This window comes from Talpa europaea (genome assembly GCF_964194135.1).
Source record: "Talpa europaea genome assembly, chromosome: 7".
In the NCBI taxonomy this organism is placed as follows: domain Eukaryota; kingdom Metazoa; phylum Chordata; class Mammalia; order Eulipotyphla; family Talpidae; genus Talpa; species Talpa europaea.
The window spans coordinates 133,346,912-133,366,952 of NC_140074.1; the positions used below are offsets into that span (position 1 = coordinate 133,346,912).

General features: G+C 61.1%; 1 protein-coding gene across 1 annotated transcript; it reads left to right on the forward strand.

Moving 5' to 3' along the window:
- Positions 1-1,438: 1,438 nt before the first annotated feature.
- Positions 1,439-20,041, forward strand: LLGL2 (LLGL scribble cell polarity complex component 2; the record flags this gene model as incomplete). The annotated part of the gene is made up of 25 exons (XM_084238075.1): positions 1,439-1,601; positions 8,993-9,090; positions 10,232-10,313; positions 10,558-10,673; positions 11,135-11,293; positions 12,788-12,950; positions 13,061-13,193; positions 13,452-13,506; positions 14,077-14,231; positions 14,597-14,814; positions 14,887-14,954; positions 15,078-15,231; positions 15,318-15,422; positions 15,753-16,045; positions 16,145-16,295; positions 16,613-16,763; positions 17,434-17,550; positions 17,664-17,830; positions 18,184-18,448; positions 18,659-18,809; positions 19,075-19,103; positions 19,342-19,389; positions 19,532-19,574; positions 19,675-19,736; positions 19,908-20,041. The coding sequence occupies exons 1-25, from the start codon at positions 1,491-1,493 to the stop codon at positions 20,039-20,041; spliced, it is 3,228 nt and encodes a 1,075-aa protein (XP_084094201.1). The 5' UTR covers positions 1,439-1,490.

Here is a 20,041-nt window from a genome sequence, read left to right on the forward strand (position 1 = left end):
GTGACCAGGCCGGGAAGGGAACATCAGGAGCCCACTGGCTGATTTGGAGCTTGTGCCCACTGCCCTCCCCCACAGCTGGAATGTTGCGGGAGCCCCCCCACCCCCCAGGTCGGCTGCAGGGAGTTTGTTTTCATTCCCAGGAGCCTCCACACTTTACCATGTTCATTCCCTCAACCAATGGCGGGGCCTCAGGTCAAATGGCCACCTGGTAGTTCCCATGACTACCCGCTGTTTTGTGTGGAAGAGGGGCCCTTTGCTCTGACTCCCCGAAAACGTTCGTGAAGGCACAAACCGCCGCTATCCACCCTATCCCCTCCCTTTCGGTGTCTGCAGAAGGTGACAGAGCTGAGGTTTGGTCCCTGCCTTTTCCCACCTGGAAGAGGGTAAGATCACCCCAGGATGTCTGCCCGGTGGGGTGACCCCTTCCAGCAAGGCCAGCCCTACACCCCAACTCACATGCCAGAAACCTCAGACATCCTTCAGGTCTCAGCTCAGTCACCTTCTTCCCCCAGGTGGGCCAGTGCCCCTGCCCCCCTCCGCCCCAGGCCTGTCACTGGCCTGCCTTTACCTGCCCCTACCCAGAGTGAGTCCCGCAGGGCGGCCTGGATCTGAGCCCCGCTTCCAGGACCCATTGGTCAGCGGGAGGCCGTGCTACTGGAAGCCGGAAGCCGAAGCATAGATGAGCCCTCCCCTCCCCCAAGGATGATCCAGAAATAGTTTCCCCTTGGGTTGGGAATGTATTCTATGGTGGGCGGTGGTTTGGGGGCCTCGAGCGGGTTTCCTTATTGGGAGCAGCTTTCTTCTGATTTTATTCCACTTGGGCCATGGGAAAGGGAACCTCTGAGTACACCCCATGAGAGTTCAGGGGAGCTGGCACTGGGATAGCCAGAGGGGGAGGCAGGGACCAGCTGGAAGCCCGGGGCTAGAGCTGTGGTGGCAGAGGCCCCAGCAGCTTCGCGGGGTCAGATCCAGGTCTGCTGTGGGCCCCAGGTGTGGGTGGGATGGGCCGGCACCCCGGCTGCAGCTCTCCCACTCAGGTTCCTGACGGCTGTGGCTGGTGGGCGTGGCCTAGGCCTGGCGCCCCTTGACAGCCTTCCCTGCAGTGAGCGAGTGAGCGCTGGAACTGCTCGCCTCTCCCCTGCCCCCATCCGGGAGCCACGTGGGAGCCCAGGTGGAAGCCTTTGCTTCTCCACCTTCCAACTGGCCCTGCAGGAGCCCTGTGAAGTTTCCCTTTCTGTTTAGCCAGAGTTTTATGGTTTTTCAGAAAACAGGTTAACAATTAAGCTAATTAACCTCAGAGCCCCTGGCCCTCTTGTTCCTATAAAGCCAGGTTAAATGGCTTCCGCCCCCAGCCTCTCCCGCGGCTTATGAGGCCAACGCCGGCCAGAGCCTCCAGGTGCGCAGGGCTCTCCTGGAGCTTGGGGATGCCGAGATGCAGGGGGCGGTCGGTGAGACTGGCCAGTCTTGGGGCTCCCCGGTGCTCAGCAGCCATGCCCCTTTCTCTAGGGGGCTGCAAACCGAGCAAGATGAGGCGGTTCCTGAGGTCGGGACTTGACCCTGTGCGGGAGCGGCTCAAGCGGGACCTCTTCCAGTTCAACAAGGTAAGGGAAGCCTGCGCCGGTCAGCGGTACTGGGAGCAGGACCTGGTTCTGGTTCCCTGGCCCCTGCGGGCCACGCCTCCCCGGAGTCTGACTCGGGGCTGGGGTATGGCTAGAGGGCTTTCCCGGGAAAGGGCAGCAGGATGCCCGGGAGCTGGGACTTCCCCCAGGTCTCTCTCTGGCTCTGGGCCCTCGGCCAGTCACCCCATCTCTCCAGGCCTCTGTTTCCCCACCTGTGGCATGAGGCTAAAACAAGCTGCCTGCTTCCCACCTCACGTGGTTGTTGAGACTTGGGAATGGAAAGATGAAAGGACGGTGAACCCCAGGGGTGTAATGTTCTGTAATGCCAGGCGCTCTGGGCCACAAGCCTCGGCTGCGAGGGCCTCACCTTGTGCCCAGAGGAAAGGCGGCTTTGACCACAGGTAGGACAGATTTCCCTCTGGTGGGTTTCAGGTGTGAGGGGGCAGCGGTGGCAGTGGGAGAATGGGCCCCGGTTTGCATTTGACCACTCCAACCCCAAACCTGCCCCTGAGGCACCCCCCAAGATCTCAGAGGCTGCACAGGCTTCCTCACAGGGGCCGGTGCCCGAGAAGGCCTGACTGGGAGGGCGCGGGCGTTACCACTAGCCCTGGCCACCTGGCAATCTGCGGCCTCTCTGCAGTCTGCGGCCTCTGGGGTAATTAGCCTCTTACCTCTGCTTTGATCTAGGCTCTTGGCCTCTTTGCCTCAGCTGCCTTCTGCCCTGCAAGTGGGCCACAGGGTGGGGAGAAATAGGATGTTCTTCCCCTGGGGGTCAGGGGACCCCTCCAGGATGGTGGGGTTCAAACCCGGCTCTGCAGCTCAGGAACTGAGTGACTCTCCCACACCTGCTTCTGAGGATTACAGGGAGTTGGGTCATTCACATGCAGAGAACATTCCCTGCTGCTTTGAGGGGCCACCTCCCTAGAAAGAGAGCTTCTTTGAGGTGGGTGGGGTCCCCAGGTTCCCGGGCAGTTTCCCTCTTGATTTTCTTGGCCTGTGTGTGGTGGCCTGTGGGGAGGCCAGGGCTCTGCTGGATCTGAGCTGCCCCGAGTGCTGACCCCCACTGCAGAGGACCTGCGTGCAGGGCTTGGGGCCCCGGAAAATGCTGGAGTGGTGAATCTCAGAGCCCCTGGGGCCCGCCGCCCTTGCTACCGAAGTTGATGGGTGCAGGTCTCAGCATCCTGGGGGGGGGGGACAAAGGCCCCAGGACCTGGGTAAGCCTGGTACACCTCCACGGCCCCTCAAGACATGTGGATCTCACACCCTGAAAAGGTGGCCAATTTCACTGCAAACCGGATAGACAGGCTCAGCAAAGAGGAGCAAACCCCCGCCCCAAGTTCTGACTGTAGTGGGGTGAGACTGGGGTGGGGCTGAGGTAGAGAAATGTGTGTCCCCCACCTCTATGCCCCCCAACTGGTGGTCCCCAAATTTGGGGGGGAAGGGGGAGGAGAGACTCCTGGGATAATCCTTTCTCCTTCCATTCACGTGCAAGTAACATGCATTGAGCACCTACTGTCTACACTGCCCACTACACTGGGGCTGTGGGAACCTCAGGTGATAAGACCTTTGCCCTCCAGGACTTTTCTGGTGTGGTGGGTGGGGGAGGGTCTGAAATTCTATTTCCTGGGAGTAGAGAGGTGGCAGAAAAACATCTTGAGGGGGTGGGGAGGGAAGTCAGTCTCCTAGGCTCTGGGCAAACAGTGCCAGAGGGTTACAATTGGAGGCTGAGGCCTGATCGATAAGGGTGGGCCCGCCCTTCCCAGTGCCCGCCCTTCCCAGTGCCTCCCAGCCTCAGGCTTCCCTCCCCCAGAACTGTAGAGTAAAGGGAGGCTGGGCCTGCCGTGCCAGACCCTGGTGGGTTTGCAGCAGGGGACTGAGGACTCACAGAAGGTAACTCTTGGCCTTTTATTTTTTTATTATTATTTTCTTAAAGATTTGTTTATGCATACAAGAGCTGGGGTGTAGGCCAGAGGTGTGGGGGGTGAGAGGATTCACCAGAGACAGTGGGGAACAGAACAGGCGGATCCACGGAAACACACTGCTGAGGGGAGCAGCGGGGAGACAGGAGAGGTCTGCCGTGCCCTGTGGGTCAACTCCGTGGCCGGCCAGGGATCGAACTTGGGCAGCCACTGCAGTGGCTGCCAATAGCTTCATAGTGCTGAGACTAACCCCTGCACCACCAGGGCTGCCCTGGGCCTTTTATTTAAATGAAGCAGGTAACCTCAGAGCCTTTAGGAGACCTGACCAGGTGGTAGCATCTCTGGCCCCTGGGGGACCACCTGCCAGAGAACCACTTAGGGAGGGAGGTGGATGAGAGCCTGGGAGTGAAGGGCGCAGAGGGGAGGTGAGTGTCCAGGTGACTGAGGTCTCATCTTGGGGGGTAATGGTGCTGGGTGCTGGGATGGGGAGCCGGGGCGATGAGGGAAAGTCATGAGATTCGATGGGGACAGAGCTGCATCACGACGGTCTCCATTTACTAAGGGGGCTTTCGTCCAGGGGTTGGTGTGGCACCCTGGCACCTGACTGCCTGGCATGACCAGCTGGTCACTTTGGCCCAGCCCCGTGTCTCTGAGATGCTCTCAGGAGTCAGGGCAAGGAGAAAATGGCGTCATGGATCAGTCGAAAGGCCTTTCGCGGCAAGTGGCCACAGTGACAGCTCTGTGGACGTTAACTGGCTTAAGGCTGAGTTTGGGGAGCCTTGGGCCCCTTGGGCGAGGAGGCTCTTGGGGGCAGTGGCTTATGCAGCCCCGTGGGGCTGCTGGGGACAGGGAGCCGGGCCTATTTGAGCTCTGTCCCGGAAGTGCGCTCTGTGGGGCGGGACTGGGCACCCTCACGGGCTTGTCCCAAGCAGCTTCCAGACACCAGCTTCTAAGCCAGGGCCTCTTCCCCCAGCACCTCTGGCCAAACTCCTCAACACCCACACCAGGCGGGTGCCTCAAAGAGCAGGATGGGGTCCTAGGGGCTGGGAGCAGCCCGGCCTGTTTCTTTGGCTTTGGTACCTGGGAAGGAGCTGTGTCTGCAGACGGATGCTCTGAACTGCCCGCCCCATTCGCTAAGGGCTCCATGCCAAGAAGCCAAGGGTTGGGGGTGCAGTGGTCAGAGGTGGGGATTCGGAGTCAGAGGCCTGTGTCTACACACGCTGTGCTGCTTGCTCCCTGAGCGGCTGTACACGTGTCTCAGCCTCCCTGCTCCTGTTTTCCCACATGCAAAGTGGCTGTCACCAGGGTCTCCATCCGGGCTGGTCACTCCATCCAGGCACTCCATCTGTGCCTGGTCCTCAGGATGCCTCCCAGAGGGGTTGGTCCCAATCTGCAGGAGCTCATGGTGAAGGGAACCAGGCTGGGAACCAGGACTTGGGGTTCTACCCGTGATGGCTTTTGCTTCACCTCCAGTGCCTCAGTTTCTTTACCTGTGGAATACTCACCTGCTGTGTGTGGTGGGTCCTGGAGCTTGTGGGGCGCACAGACTAGTTAGCCACACAACAGGGACACTGAGAACCCCCAAGGGGACTGTGTGACCCATTGGGCCACCCCATAGGATGTGACTGTGGAAGGGACACAAGCTCACCCCAAAGTGAAAGCTCTTCCTTGAAAATCCCTGGAGGCCTGATCCTCCCTTGATGAAATGGACCGGGCACCCTGTGCAGCCCGCACTGCCTCAGAAGTGTCTGGACCTTCCTGCCGGGCCCACCTCCCCCACCCTCCCTACTCTCCCCACTCTCAGGTCCTGAACAGTGTCCTGACTGGCTGCCAGTGCAGGCCCAGTGGCTTTGTCTTGCCTTTTGAGTGGTGGGGCCCCTGGTGTCAGGTGACAGCCACACAGGGAGGACCAGGTTGCTGCCACCAACTGGAATCTGAGCTGACCACACCCCACATGGGGAAGTGCCTCTCGACCCAGCCCTGCTGGGCCCCCACCCCCAGGACCCTGGGCAGCCCGTCCTCCCACACCCCACTAGTGCCAGGGATGCCTCGAGCTTGGACGGGGCCTGCTCTTGTGTGGGGCAGGCTGAAGAGCCCCTGTGCTCTCTGACAGCCTCACTCTCTCCCTTCTGGGAGCCAGAAATGGGGTCCCGGAGCAAGCAGAGACAGACAGGGCTTTCTCTGCCACACCAGGCTAGTATTGCAATTTGGTGGCGCCAACACATCTCTGCTCTGCTTTCCCAACTCCTCATCAAAAGAGCACATTGTTCTCTCCTCCCTTGGCAGAGGTCACCTGAGCCAGGTAACAGGGTGGGGGCAGGGCCAGGTAGACTGGGTGCTGAGCTCAGGAGAGAGGGCCGGATGGCCCCAGTGGTCACCCCAGTAGCTTGAACCTGAGCTGGAGGTGGCTGGGGTCGAGGCTGAGAGGGCAGCCTGGGGGTCCCTTGTGCCTGGGAAGCTGCACAGCAGGGCACCCCTGAGCCCACCCTCCTGCCCCTTATACTCCAGAGCAGGAGTTTGAAAGGCATTTAGCAGTTTGTGAGCGGGGGGACTCCCAGGGAATGGAAAGGGAAAGGTTAGGGTCACAGGAAGCACTGGTCGGAGATGCCTTGTGGAACCTTCCGGCTTCCCCCGGCTGCTCAGGCCTTGGTAGCTAGCTCCTCCCTGTCTCCTTAATTGACCTGGGTCCTTAGGCCAAATCCCTTCCTTCCCCGTTTCCAGCAAGATGTCCCCTGCCTCACCCGGGGCTCCCACACCTTGTCCAGCCTGTATCCAGAGCGCTCACTTTACCTCACTGCTTCGTTCAAGGAGTTCTGGGTCTCATATGCATCCTCTTAGGGGGAGGCTCAGACCTGGGGGAGCCCCTGTCACCTAACAATTTACATTTGAGCTCCCTCACTTGGCCCTTGGCCAGGTAGGGTCAACTGAAATCCCCGCCCTTTGTTTTGCTTGGAGGGAGAGCCGTGGTCCCCCCAGAGAGGCGAGGATACCAAGAGATGCAGGAGAATGCTAGAGACCCTAAGAAGGAGCCACACCTTATGGACAAGGCCCTGGAGGCCGAGCCGGCCAGCCCGTCGGGTGGTCTTGAGCTGCAGGGAGCTCGAGCCAGGGCATTCGCCTGCTCAGTGCAGGAGTTGATAGCGGCTGGAGGCTCAGAGGGGCTGGTGCCGGGCCAGGAGGGGTTTAAAGCTTCCTGGACCCTTTACAAACCAGCCTGTGGAGGAGGAGGGGGCGGGGCCAGGAGAGGTGGCCCAGGGTGCTCAGGACCCTAAGGAGGTGAGGAATGGGGAGACGTCCATCGCTCTCTGGGAAGCCAGGCCATAGAGGTGGACAGGAGCGAAAGAGGTACAGGGAGGTCCCCCCGCCGCGGCTCAGTAGGGGCCTCACAAAGGATTTCACCTCTGACTTGACCACCCAGGCCCTGAAGCCGGGTGTCTAGGACCAGCCACACGTGTGATTTAAAATGTTCTAGTAATTATTAGAAATATTCTAATGATTATTTTGACATGCGCTCCAGTGTAAGAGGTATTTTAGTGGCGTGGGTTTTTTGTTTGTGTTTGTGTTTTCATACTGAGCCTTTGACATCCTGGCTGTATTTCACACTCTCAGCCCACCTCAACTCGGTGGGCGTGGCCTGCATTTAGAGTCTGGGAGGTTGACTGGAAAGGAAGGTCCAAAGCTTGGCCTGCCTGACTCTAGTCTCTGTTCCTTTGGACCCAAGAACATACTTGAACTGTCTTGCAGTCCCTGAATTGAGCGCCCATTCTTTACCGTAAGCTGATTAGAATTAGACAAATTAAACATTCTGTTCCTTGGTGCCACTAGCCATACGGAGGTGCTTGGCATCTACTGACCGGTAGCTGTTGTGCTGGGCAGTGGGTGGAGGGTGGGGGGCTGGTACCCCTACCGCACCCGGCTCCTGTCGGACTTCCCAGTAAGTTCTAGAGGCTTGGCCCTGAGCTGCTCCTGGGGCGGGAAGACACAGTCACCTTTTCTGAGCTCTGGCTGCCGACTCCCTAAGGCCGCAGCAACCTGGGAATGGTGAGTCCAGCAGAGCCTGGGGGAAGCTGGTCTCACACTCTCCACGGGAGCCCTGCCTCCTTTCCTGGAAAATGTTTACATTCCAGATACTCTGCTATCTCTCCAGGGCTTCTCCCGCTCTGCATTTTTTACATACTTGATCGAGAACCTGGGTTGGGGTTGGCAGGGAGGAGGGTCCTGCAGGGCCACTTCTGCCCTCCCAGCTGTTCCAGGTACAGTCATTTGTGGGGCAGATCATGTTCCTGGCAAAGAGCCTGGTGTGGGGGTGGGGGCCCCCACCTGTGTGACCCCAAGTCCCTGGCTTAGGCACTCTTTGGAGTGCTCCCTGCTGGCCTTGACCCCAGCATGGCCTCCTTCCACGAATCACCGGTCAGGACGGGACGGTACGAGCAGTAGAATTTGTTATTTCACCAGGACTTAGCTCTTTAGCGGCCTAACAGGCTAACAGGGCAGCCTCTTTGGTGCAAGTTTTTCCTGTAGGCAGAGCCTCCCTGGTTTTTTTAAAAAAGAGTATTTGCAGCCTCTGGCTGGCAGCCTTTGCCAGGCCCTGATCAAGCTCTGTAGGTTCAGTATCCCGGGGTGGGAGGTGGAGATGGGGCTAGGGCTCTCGAATTAAGGAACAACCGAAAACCTTCCCCAAGATAGGTTGCTCGTCTAAATCTATACCTTTGTAACCTGTAATTCCATCCCATCCAGGGACTTCTGCCTGAGGAGAAAGACTCAGAGTCGCAGGCAGGGACAGGAGCCCCAGGGTTGCTCCTCCTTGCAGTGAGCAATCGTGGATCCTCTAGCCCACAGCCTTCAGCCGCAGAGGCCAGCGCACTCCACATGGGGAGGCTCTTTACACCTTTAAAGGCTGTTTGGGGCTTTTTCAAACTCCTTTATATGTTCCAAGTTGTCTACAATGTGTATTACTTCTGGAATAAAACATGAGCAAAAGCCTGTGTCCTCAACGACATTCCAGAAACTCCCCTCCAGGAGGATGGTGGCGAATGCAGTGACAAGAAAGCTGACTTTCAGGGAAGCAGGGCCAAGGACAGCTCCTGGGCAGGGCTGCTGGGAGTTCCGTGAGACCCCAGGGGCCAGCCGGAGCTATGGTGCCACAGGATTTCAGAGTGACCACTGTCCGCACTGTGCAGAGCCCCCTGGGCTGGGGCACCCACAGTGTGTGTGTGGTGGAGAGACCCAGCTCCTATAGGGCGAGTGACCACCATGGTGTCAGGGAGAAGGATCGCACAGGGCAGAGATGGGCTGAGGGTGGGCCCTGTGGGTCTGGGATTTTCCGTGTAGGAACCCGAACACGACTGGACTCTCCCTCCCCCCCCCCCCCCGGGAAGCTGCGCAGCACCTCCTCTGTCCAGCCGTGGAGGAGCGCGTGCAGACCCTGACGCCCGGCCTCCTGCTTCTCCACAGACAGTAGAGCATGGCTTCCCGCACCAGCCCAGCGCCCTTGGCTACAGCCCCACGCTGCACCTCCTGGCCATCGGCACACGCTCTGGAGCAGTCAAACTGTATCCTTCCTGTTCTCCCAGCTCCCACCCTGGGGCCCTGGAGGGCGTGCACCTGGGCATTCAGAAGATTCCAGAAAAGTCCTCACCTTCACCAAGATGGCCCCTCTTGTCCCTGGGATGTTCCAAAAAGTCTCAAGAGTCAGCCCTGAGTGTAGTGCACGGAGGCAGGGGATGGGCCCGAGTTTTTTGTTTTTTTTTAACCTTTTTCCCGCAAGTCAGTGCACTGGCCCAGGACTCTGTCCAGGGCGGAGGAGCAGCAGCGCTCGGGTGGCTGTTCCTCCAGGTTCTGTCCCACCACGCGCATACCCCACCACCAGAGAGGGGTGCAGTGAATCCCTAGTTGGCAGGGATGCCCCTTCCCTGGTCTGAGGTAATGCCTGTTCCGGTCGGGTCATTTTTTATCCAAAGCACTTGGCTGATGGGGGCGGAGGCCACCCCAGGTTCCAGGCTGGAAGGTCACTGCTTGGTTCTCTAGCTTGCGTGGACTGGGTGACAAGTGTGGGAGCCGCCCGCCCTTGAATCTGCCCTGAACCCCAGCGTGAAACCTAGGGGAACTGGGAGATGGGGATCACCCTTGGAGAGCCCAGCCAGCCCTCCTCCAGCCACTCTAACTCACTCCGTTGCTCTCTGCTGGAGAAGTGGAGACACAGGAAGGCCCAGGGCCCGCCAGGGCTCAGCCCTCCCTCGACCAGTTAATCATTGCCAGGCTGCGGCCATATCCTGGTTACCAATCCCTGGTGCTAAGACTCATGGGTCATGGCTGCTGGCCACCCCTTCCATCCCCCAGGGTGGCCTGTGGTTTCTCACAGGTGCCACCGTGTGGTAACTGATGCAGCTCAGGTGGGTGGGGTGCAGTGAGCAGCCTGCAGTTGCCAGGAGGCTTCACCACTCTGGGGAGTCAGCCCCATCCGTCTGGTTGGGAAGCTCTCCCTGGGGGGCTGGCCCCAACCTTGGAGCTCAGCTCACTGGTGGGAGCCCACAGGCCAGGCCTTCCCCTGTTCTCCACAGCTGCAGACCAGGGTCTGGTGGGAAGGGCAGGCCCGTGTCTGCTGCCTGGTGTTTGCACTCCTTGTGTGGGGCCAGGCGGGCAAGGGGTGGGCGGTGTCCTGCCTTTTGCAGCCTTTCCTGAACGCCCTCATAGCTACGGCGCCCCAGGGGTGGAGTTCATGGGGCTGCACCGGGAGAACAACGCCGTGGTGCAGATCTACTTCCTGCCTGGCCAGGTGAGGGGCCGCCTGGCCTTCTCTCGCTCCCAGAAGGGGCTCAGGTATCTGGTAACCCTGGGTTTGTGCCAGTGGGAGGCTCTGTGATCACCTTCCCACCCCACTTAGTTCACCAGCCACCCTGAGAACAGCCAGGGGACTTTTGGTTCTGGAACTCCCGAGCCAGGCCGCCCCTGTGTTGGGGTTGGCTGCTGGCCACCCTGGCTAAGAAGACAGCTCCCCTGTGTGCCCGCTCCCTCCCTAGTGCCAGCTGATCACGCTGCTGGATGACAACAGCCTGCACCTGTGGAGCCTGAAGGTCCGAGGTGGGGTGTCGGAGCTGCAGGAAGACGAGTGCTTCACGCTGCGAGGCCCCCCCGGGTGAGGATTCCGTCCCTTCCTCTCCCATTCAGCCTGGCTGTGCCCCCAATGCCAAGGGCCCCTCCCCGGAAGTGGACCCAACACTCAACCTCACACTTTGAAGTGTCTGCTGAGCCCGAAGCACTGCAGGTTTTGGAGCCGATGTTCCTCCACCCGCAGGTGCTCTGGGCGGAGGGGGTGGGTCCTGGCCAGACTCCCGTTCCTCCTGCATCCCGCAGCCTCTGCTGGGATGTCCCTCGCCCAAGCTCTCGGCCATCTGCCTCCTGTCTTGGCACAAAGTGATTGACCAGTACAGGCCCGAGACCCCGTGGGACCCATCAGAGCACCTCAGGGGCCTGCTTGCCCGGGGCCTGGCCTCCCGAGGGGCAGATGCTGGCAGCCAGGAGTCAGGGATCCCCTCCATGGGGTCCACCCTGCCCGGGCAGAAGCCAGCTCACGGGCAGCTGTCCCTCCCGTCGCAGGGCTGCCCCCAGCGCCACGCAGATCACAGTGGCCCTGCCACACTCCTCCCGAGAGCTGCTCTACCTGGGCACCGAGAGCGGCAACGTGTTCGTGGTGCAGCTGCCCACCTTCCACACGCTGGAGGAGCGCGCCATCAGCTCGGACTCAGTGCTGCAGCGGTGAGCCCGGCCCCCGCAGCTGGGGTGGCCCGTTTCCTCTTGGGCCCCAGGAATATCTCCTGTGCTTGTTGTTTCTCTCCTGAGAAATCTGTGGGGACACAGACCCCCACTTGACCCCCAAATTGGGACTCTCACTCCCTAGTGTGTTAGCATCACAGCACTCGCAGGGGTGAAAAGATGTGGCTGCAAAGGTCTGGTAACGTCACACCTCCTAGACCGACGTTCTTTGTAAGGTCACCCTGTTTCTCGCAACCCCTCACTTGGCTCTCCCAGCCTCAGTGTTCTGGGAGCCCCTTCTACCAATCGATGTCCTCGTTCACTTTGGCACTTGTCTAAAAAACTTTAGAACATCCAAACTTTCAGTCTAGCAAGTCTGGGGGCCTCCGTCCTAAGGGGGAAAGGCATGCGTGGGTTTTTTTTAAGTGGCAAAAAAATTGAAACCGCCTCATCGTTTAGCCACCTGTCTCCGTAAGGACATCACTTACATGTGTTAAGACTATTTTGAAGATACTCAAACGTAGGGGCAAACGGCCATGGTCTGTTTAGGTGCCAGGCAGGGGAGGGAAGCAAATTGTAAAACGGCGTCTAGAGGACAATTCCAGTGTTGCGTGAGTGAACGGAGGAGGCCGAGCAAACCCAAGTCTCGCTGAGGAGCACCTGGAGGGCGGATTCGCGGGGTGGCTGTCCTGCCACACTTCCCTCTGCTGTTCTTCCTGCTGCGCCTGGATGTTTCCAAGATGTGTTATCCTGCATTGTTTACTTGTGATTAAAAGAAATTTATTTCCAATAATATAAGTAGTAGATGGTGATAGAACGGTGTTTAAAAAGGAGACCTTTCCAGGGCAGGTTAAAGGCCCCTTGACCTCCTGCTCTCCGGTCTCACTCCAGAGAGGTGCGGCTGCAGTATGTGGGTATAATCTTGGTCTGTGGGGGGCTCGTGCAGACAGGTTTGGTCTGGCCGGAGGTGAGGGGCTGGTTCTGTTTCCATCCCTGGTGGTAGGTCTTGGGCCCATGCCTGCCACCTCATGGTCTTCCGCTGGCTGCATTGCCCCCAGACTTCACATCAGCATTCCAGGCCCAGAGAAGGAGGCAAAAAGGGAGTCAAGCAAGGCTTAAGGCCAGGTTTACTAATACAGTTTTGCTTTGTGCATCTTGAAACATTTCTGTCATGAAATAGCACCTCTTTACAGTCGTGCGCTAAGCATGAACATGCATTGGGGGGATTCTTGTAATCCTGCAGCCAGCCAGGTGTGAGATCAAAGTTTGTCATTCCCCCCAAGGAATCCCTCCCCCGAGGTACCCCCACATCCACTTTCCTTGGAGTTGTTCCTCCTGCATTTCTCCGTGTGGGTTTTGCATCTCCGGGTTCACACTACACGTTTCTCCTCCTGCCCTTGGTGCTGCGCCCTGACCATGTTTCCACTGCTGGCAAGTCCCAGGCCCCCTGCTGCATGGTGCCACGCCCGCTGGGCTCACTGTCTGCCCCTCGCCCAGGTTGCCCGAGGAGGCCCGCCACCGGCGGGTGTTTGAGATGGTGGAGGCTCTGCAGGAACACCCTCGGGACCCCAACCAGATCCTCATCGGCTACAGCCGGGGCCTCATTGTGGTCTGGGACCTGCAGGGCAGCCTCGTGCTCTGCCACTTCCTCAGCAGCCAGGTAGGTGGCTCTCCTGGACCTCAAGTATCCCACATGGCTTCTGTGCCGAGACAGGGTGTGGTGAGGAGCCATGCCCTGGTCCCAGCCCACACACCCCTCTACTCCCACAGCAGCTGGAGAGTGTGAGCTGGCAGCGGGATGGCCGCCTGATTGTCAGCTGCCATTCCGACGGCAGCTACTGCCAGTGGCCTGTGTCCAGGGACGCCCAGCCTCTGGAGCCCCTGCGCAGCTGCGTGCCTTACGGTCAGTGTCCCGAGGCCCGCCGTCCTCCCTGGGCCCGCCTTTCATGTGCAGGGCCAGAGCTCTCTGCTCCCCGGGCATCTCCTGCGTCTGGGCTTGTCCAGAGTCACCCAGGCTTTCTGATGCCTGCTCGGAAGTGCTCGGAGCAAGACTGGAAAGCACAGGTCTCCTTGAGATGTGCATGTCCGGGGTCTGGCCTGTGGGTAGCCCTTGACTCTGATGGCGGGAAGACCTGTTGAAGCAAATACCTTTACTTTTTAGGTCCTTTTCCTTGCAAAGCTATTACCAAAGTCTTCTGGCTGACCACCAAGCAGGGGTAGGTTACCCATGCTCTGTCCTTTTCCCTTTGCAGAGCCTTCTGGGAGGGCAGGACAGGCCCCTCAGGCCTCTGTTTGGGGGAGATGCATCTGGTGAATGCTTTTGCACCTTTGCATTCCATGTTGGGGGTCTCGGGCTCCAGGGGAGGGAGAGGGCATTCCTCCCTGTCACGGCTCAGTGCCTGACACAGCACCCCCATCCTTTCCCTTCACCCTCCGAGAAGGATGACTAAGGTCAGCAGGCTTCAAACCCTGCAGCTCTATAGCAAACCCATTTCTTCTAGCAAAATTGTACTGGGAAACCCAACATCTGAGCAGAAAGGGGGGTTGGGTGCTCCCCTAGAGGCAGGAGTGACTGCAGAATCAGCCTGCATCCACCTCCCCAACCCCCTAGTTATCCCAGGATGTGCGACTGGGAAGAGATGGGGTCCGCCCAGCCCCTCCTTGGGAATTGAGTGAGCGCTCACCCGGGAGCCCCCCCCCCCCCGCCCAAGCCCTGCCACTGATCCTGGTCCCAGAAACCCCCAAATGGCTGCCCAGCCTATCCCCTGCTCTTCTGTGCCGGCCAGGTTGCCCTTCACCATCTTCCAGGGCGGCATGCCCCGGGCCAGCTACGGGGACCGCCACTGCATCTCGGTGGTGCGCGACAGCCAGCACACTGCCTTCGACTTCACCTCCCGCGTCATCGACTTCACTGTGCTCTCCGAGGAGGACCCCGCCGCTGGTAGGCAGCTGTGGGGTGGGCCCGGGGGGTGTGGGCTGTCTGCAAGCAAGGCGAAAGGTGTTCTCAAACCTGCCACTCCCCGAGCCCCTCGGCCCCGCTGCACCCCTCCTTGGTGGGCACCGAGCCGGCCACACCTCTGGCTGCTGCACGCTCTCCTTGCCCTTCCCGGCTCGTGCCCTGCATGCCGGGACCAGTCACGCTCGGTTGTGGCACATAACTTCTGCATGTCATTGGATTTAGAGCTTAATCCTAAAATGCAGATTCCCCGGCCCGACCCTAGAGCTTCAGGTTCCTCAGGGGTGGGCTGGGGCCAACTGCTGCCCGCTGGCTCCCGTCGCCCCTGACCCTTGGCCTGTCCTCCCCAGCCTTTGATGACCCTTACGCCCTGGTGGTGCTGGCCGAGGAGGAGCTGGTGGTGATTGACCTGCAGACGGCGGGCTGGCCGCCGGTCCAGCCACCCTACCTGGCCTCCCTGCACTGCTCGGCCATCACTTGCTCCCACCACGTCTCCAACATCCCCCTGAAGCTGTGGGAGCGGGTCATCGCCGCCGGCAGCCGGCAGAACATGCACTTCTCCACCATGGTAGGTGCCGCTCAAGCCCCGGCCCCACCTCAGGGCACAGCCCCCCGCGGACCTCTCGGTCTCTCTTCCTAGGAGTGGCCCATTGATGGCGGCGCCAGCCTGGCCCCGGCCCCGCCCCAGAGGGACCTGCTGCTCACGGGGTAGGTGACCTGGGTGGTGCTGTCCTTGCGCTGTGTGGGTGGAGCAGAGCTCCAAGGGGTGCGTGCAGCCCCGGGCACCCGGCCTGGCCTCCCTCTCAAGGCCTCAGGCACCCCCGCCCACAGGCACGAGGATGGCACAGTACGCTTCTGGGACGCTTCGGGGGTCTGCTTGCGGCTGCTTTACAAACTCAGCACGGTGCGGGTGTTCCTCACTGACACCGACCCCGGTGAGAGCCTCAACGCCCAGGGCGAGGACGACTGGCCCCCGCTCCGGAAGGTGAGGACAGAAGCCTGGGAACCGGGGGGATGCGGCCATGCTGGGGCGGGCCCTATGGCCCCTCCTGGACCTCTTGTCCCTTGTAGGTCGGTTCCTTTGACCCCTACAGCGACGACCCCCGGCTGGGTATCCAGAAGATTTTCCTCTGCAAATACAGTGGCTACCTGGCTGTGGCAGGCACTGCAGGGCAGGTATGCAGGGCAGGTGGTGGGCTGTGCGGGGGCTGGAATCTGGGTGTTGGGAGGGCTATGTGATGTCAGGGCCGCAGGAGCACCCTGACACTGTGGCTCTGCTTTGCACAGTGGGTAGAGATTACTTGAACCCGTTAACAGGAGGCCTTCGGGGGTGGCAGTTTCTCCTCCAGAAACCAAAATGAGATTTTCTGGCTCTGCTTGGCCCTGGGCCTTGGTGAGGGTCACAGCTTTGTTGTCGCCCCCCCCCCCCCCCCACTGCCCATCAAGGGCCCTGGGGTCTCTCTGTCCCTGGGCGTCGGGGTTTCCTCAACCTGCCTCCACCCTCAGGTGCTGGTGATGGAACTGAATGACGAGGAGGCAGAGCACGCCGTGGAGCAGGTGGAGGCCGACCTGCTGCGGGACCAGGAGGGCTACCGCTGGAAGGGGCATGAGCGCCTGTGTGCCCGCCCCGGCCCTGTGCGCTTCGAGCCCGGCTTCCAGCCCTTCGTGCTGGTGCAGTGTCAGCCCCCAGCGGTGGTCACCTCCCTGGCCCTGCACTCCGAGTGGCGGCTCGTGGCCTTCGGCACCAGCCACGGCTTTGGCCTCTTTGACCACCAGCAACGGCGGCAGGTCTTTGTCAAGTGAGTAGCCCCGCTGAGGTGGCCAGCTCCAGCGTCTCGGCTTGGTGCCCAGTGAGGTCCCTCGGGCCTGCAGTGCTGATGGCAGCTGTCCCTCCCCAGGTGCACCCTGCACCCCAGTGACCAGCTCGCCCTGGAGGGTCCGCTGTCCCGAGTGAAGTCCCTGAAGAAGTCCCTGCGCCAGTCCTTCCGCCGGATACGACGCAGCCGGGTGTCCAGCCGGAAGCGGCGACCAGCTGGATCCTCAGGAGAGGTGGGGGAGGCCCTGGCAGCCACAGGCCCAGGGAGAGCTTAAGGCAGCAGCAATGGAGCCAGACGACCCCTCCTACCCAGCTTGCTCCAGCTGCTCCCATAGCTGCCCGCCCTGCCCCGCTGCCCACTGCCCTGTGCCTCCCCCACAGCACTAAAGGCAGTAGTTACAGTGGGTAGGGTCACGTCCTCAACACATGTTAGGGGCGGGTGGTTAGTGGGGCTGTAGCCAGTCATCCTGGAAGGACTGTTGAGCAACCTGATGCCGCCCAGGGAGGGGAGGCCAGAGCCCACCCTCAGGCCCAGCCCCACCCACTGTAGGTGCCAGAGGGGAGTGCCAGGGCAGAACGGACGGGCCTGCAGAACATGGAGCTGGCACCCGTGCAGCGCAAGATCGAGGCCCGCTCAGCAGAGGACTCCTTCACTGGCTTTGTCCGGACCCTCTACTTTGCCGACACCTATCTGAGAGACAGTGAGTGGCCAGCCCAGATGGGGACCCTGGCAAGCACCCCCTGGTCTGAGGTCATGTTGGAGGCTGCTGCTTGCTGGCTCGTGGGCTCCTGGAAAGGGTTTCCCCTTGTGATCAGGGGAGACCAGGCCCCAGCCTGCCTACCCGCTCTGGTGCCTGAGCCCCGAGCAGGTTGCCTTGATTTCATGTCCAGGCTCCCCCACTCTCGAGATGGACCTTGGACATGTCACTTAAACATCTCAGAGCCTCAGCTTCTTCCTTGTAAAGCAGCGGGGGGTATCTTCCTTCATGAGTGGCAGAGAGGGTTGTTGATGCCAGTACCCCCTGGCCTCCGGTGGGCCCTAGAGAAGCCCCCCGGGCCAGTTCTCCCCTGCAGCCCATCCCCACCAAGGCAAGAGTGGGGTGGGGACTTCTGCTGCTGCATCTCAGGGCTCAGCTCTCCTGAGCTGGGATCAGGGATGCTCAGGGCCCTCAACTGTCAGGGAGCCTCTGCCTTTCCTGTCTACACCTGGAAACAGGTGGGTCCCCAACAGCTCCATTCTATAGAGGAGGAAGCTGACACTCACGGGGTTTGCTGCCAAGATGGAGTCACATATTACGTGTCAGTCCCAGTCACCTGGCGCCACCTGACCCCAGAGCCAGGGCTTAGGTATGAACCTTTGCCTCCTGGCAGGCTCCCGCCACTGCCCCTCGCTATGGGCCGGCACCAACGGGGGCACCGTCTACGCCTTCTCCCTGCGGGTGCCCCCTGCTGAACGGAGAATGGATGAGCCGGTGCGGGCCGAGCAGGGTGAGTGCTGGCTGGGGAGAGCAGAGGGTGCTGCCCGCCTGGGCTGGGGGCAGCAGGGTGGGGTCTCCAGCCTTGCTGGCCCACCAGCCCCACCCCCTGCCTCCTTCCCATAGCCAAGGAAATTCAGCTGATGCACCGAGCGCCTGTGGTGGGCATCCTGGTGCTGGATGGGCGCAGTGTGCCCCTCCCTGAGCCCCTGGAGGTGGCACATGACCTGTCGAAAAGCCCGGACATGCAGGGAAGCCACCAGCTGCTTGTCGTGTCAGAGGAGCAGTTCAAGGTGCCACACGGGTAGAGGGGGGGTCCCCTGGAATCCCTGGCGCATGGGGGACGCAGGCCCTAGGCACAGAGATAGGTCTGGTCCTCATGGTTGTATCTGTAGTTGGTGTGTGAAGGTGGCAGAGGCACCGCCTGGCGGGGTTGGATGAGTACCTGGTCTCCAGGGGGGCACTGATGTGGTCTGTGGGAGGGACGGAGAGTGCCGGCATGGAGTTAGTGCCCCCAGCCTGGCAGGCGCAGCCGCACTGAGCTGCTTTGCCAGGCAGCTTTGCTGTCGGGTCGGAGCAGGGGACCAGGAGTCCTTGCTGAGCTGGATGGAAATGACGTGGCCTTGACTGCTGCCCTGTGCCCCAGGTGTTCACACTGCCCAAGGTGAGTGCCAAGCTGAAGCTGAAGCTGACTGCCTTGGAGGGCTCACGGGTACGGCGGGTCAGCGTGGCCCACTTCGGCAGCTGTCGGGCCGAGGACTACGGGGAGCATCACCTGGCGGTCCTCACCAACCTGGGCGATGTCCAGGTGGTCTCGCTGCCCCTGCTCAAGCCCCAGGTGCGTTACAGCTGCATCCGCCGGGAGGACGTCAGCGGCATCGCCTCCTGCGTCTTCACCAAATACGGCCAAGGTGTGCATCGTGGGCCTCTGCCAGCAGGGCAGGTGTGGGGGTCCCCCCCACTGCCAGGACTGCCAGGAGGGAGTCAGGGTGTTGTGGCCCATGCCAGGGGAACATAAGGAGCATCTGGCCCTTACTGCCCCCTGGGAGTTGGCAGCCACAGGGCCAGAGACCCCTGGCTGGCCTCAACCTGCCTGACCCCTGCTTCCTCCCCACCCCCAGGTTTCTACCTGATCTCCCCCTCGGAGTTTGAGCGCTTCTCTCTCTCCACCAAATGGCTGGTTGAGCCCCGGTGTCTGGTGGATTCAGAGTCCAAGAAGCATAACCGGCCACGCAACGGCTCAGGTCCCGGGAAGGCCTTGGGCCGAACCAGGTGGGTAAAGGATAGGTGGTCTCCGCCCCTGCCACTCCCCTTCCCGTCCTGCTTGAAGCGCCCACGGGGGAGGGGGGAGCGGGCTCCCCAGAGGCCCCCTCTCTGCACGCTGCTGTTGTGGGAAGGGCTTGGGCTACCTCCCGGGTCCCCCTGCTCAGGCAGGCAAGGTCAGCTGAGGGTTCCAGGACGCTCCATGCGACCGGGGTTTTCCAAGCCACAGTGGAAAGCCTAGTGGCCCCTGTCCTCACTCTCTCTCCCCCCGCAGGAACTCAGGGAGCCAGAGTGATGGAGAGGGTAAGGCAGGCCCCTCTGGGCCAGGGGCGCGTGGGGACTGAGGCACACCTTAGAGCACACCGAGGCCCAATCTGGGGGAGGGAGGGTGGGAGGCCCCCGGGAGAGCAGGTTTGGGAACAGAAGTAGCAGCCCTTCTAGTCCCGGGCTCTGGCTCTAGCACCCTGCGCCCAGCACCCTAATGAGGAGGCGGGGGCCGGGGAGGGCCCAGGGCGCCCCTGACCTGGTCTCTGCCTTCCAGAGCGGAGGCCCGGCCCTGTGATGGAGCACGCCCTGCTCAATGACGAGAGTGAGTCGCATGGGGTGGCGGGGCTGGCATGAGGAGCAAGGCCGGGCGGAACTGAGGGCGCTTTCCCTGCAAGGGAAGGACTTGTGTCCCGCCCGGCCCCTGCCAGCCTCACCCGGCATCTGTCCCCCACTCCTGCCCACAGGGGTCCTGAAGGAAATCCAGAGCACGCTGGAGGGGGACCGCAGGTGAGTTGCTGCCCGGGCCGCAAGACTCCAGGAGGGCTCTGGGATGAGGGTTCCCTTCTGTGGACCGAGTCCCGTGGTTGGTGACTGTCCTTCCATGCAGGAGCTGTAGCGACTGGCGTTCTCCGAGAGCGACCACGGGGTACAGCCTGAGCAATGGAGGAGGTAGGTGCTCTGGGCACTGTCAGGGGTGGCTAAGAGGTCGCGCCCCTGGGAGGGGTAGGAGGAGCCCCCCCCGCGCCCCCTCTCCAGAGCCCTGTGACAGGGTCCTTGGGTTCATCCTAGCCCTGACACAGGCCCCAGGTGGTCCTGGAACCCTCCATGTTTGGGCTCAAGGTGGGCGAGATCGAGGCCCCCTTCCTGGCCAGGAGCCCCTGAGCTGCTGTCATCTCTTTCCACAGCAGAGTGAGCATTCGCGCCCGCACCCGCGCCGCACGGTGGACACACACTACCGAGGGCTGGCCCGCTGA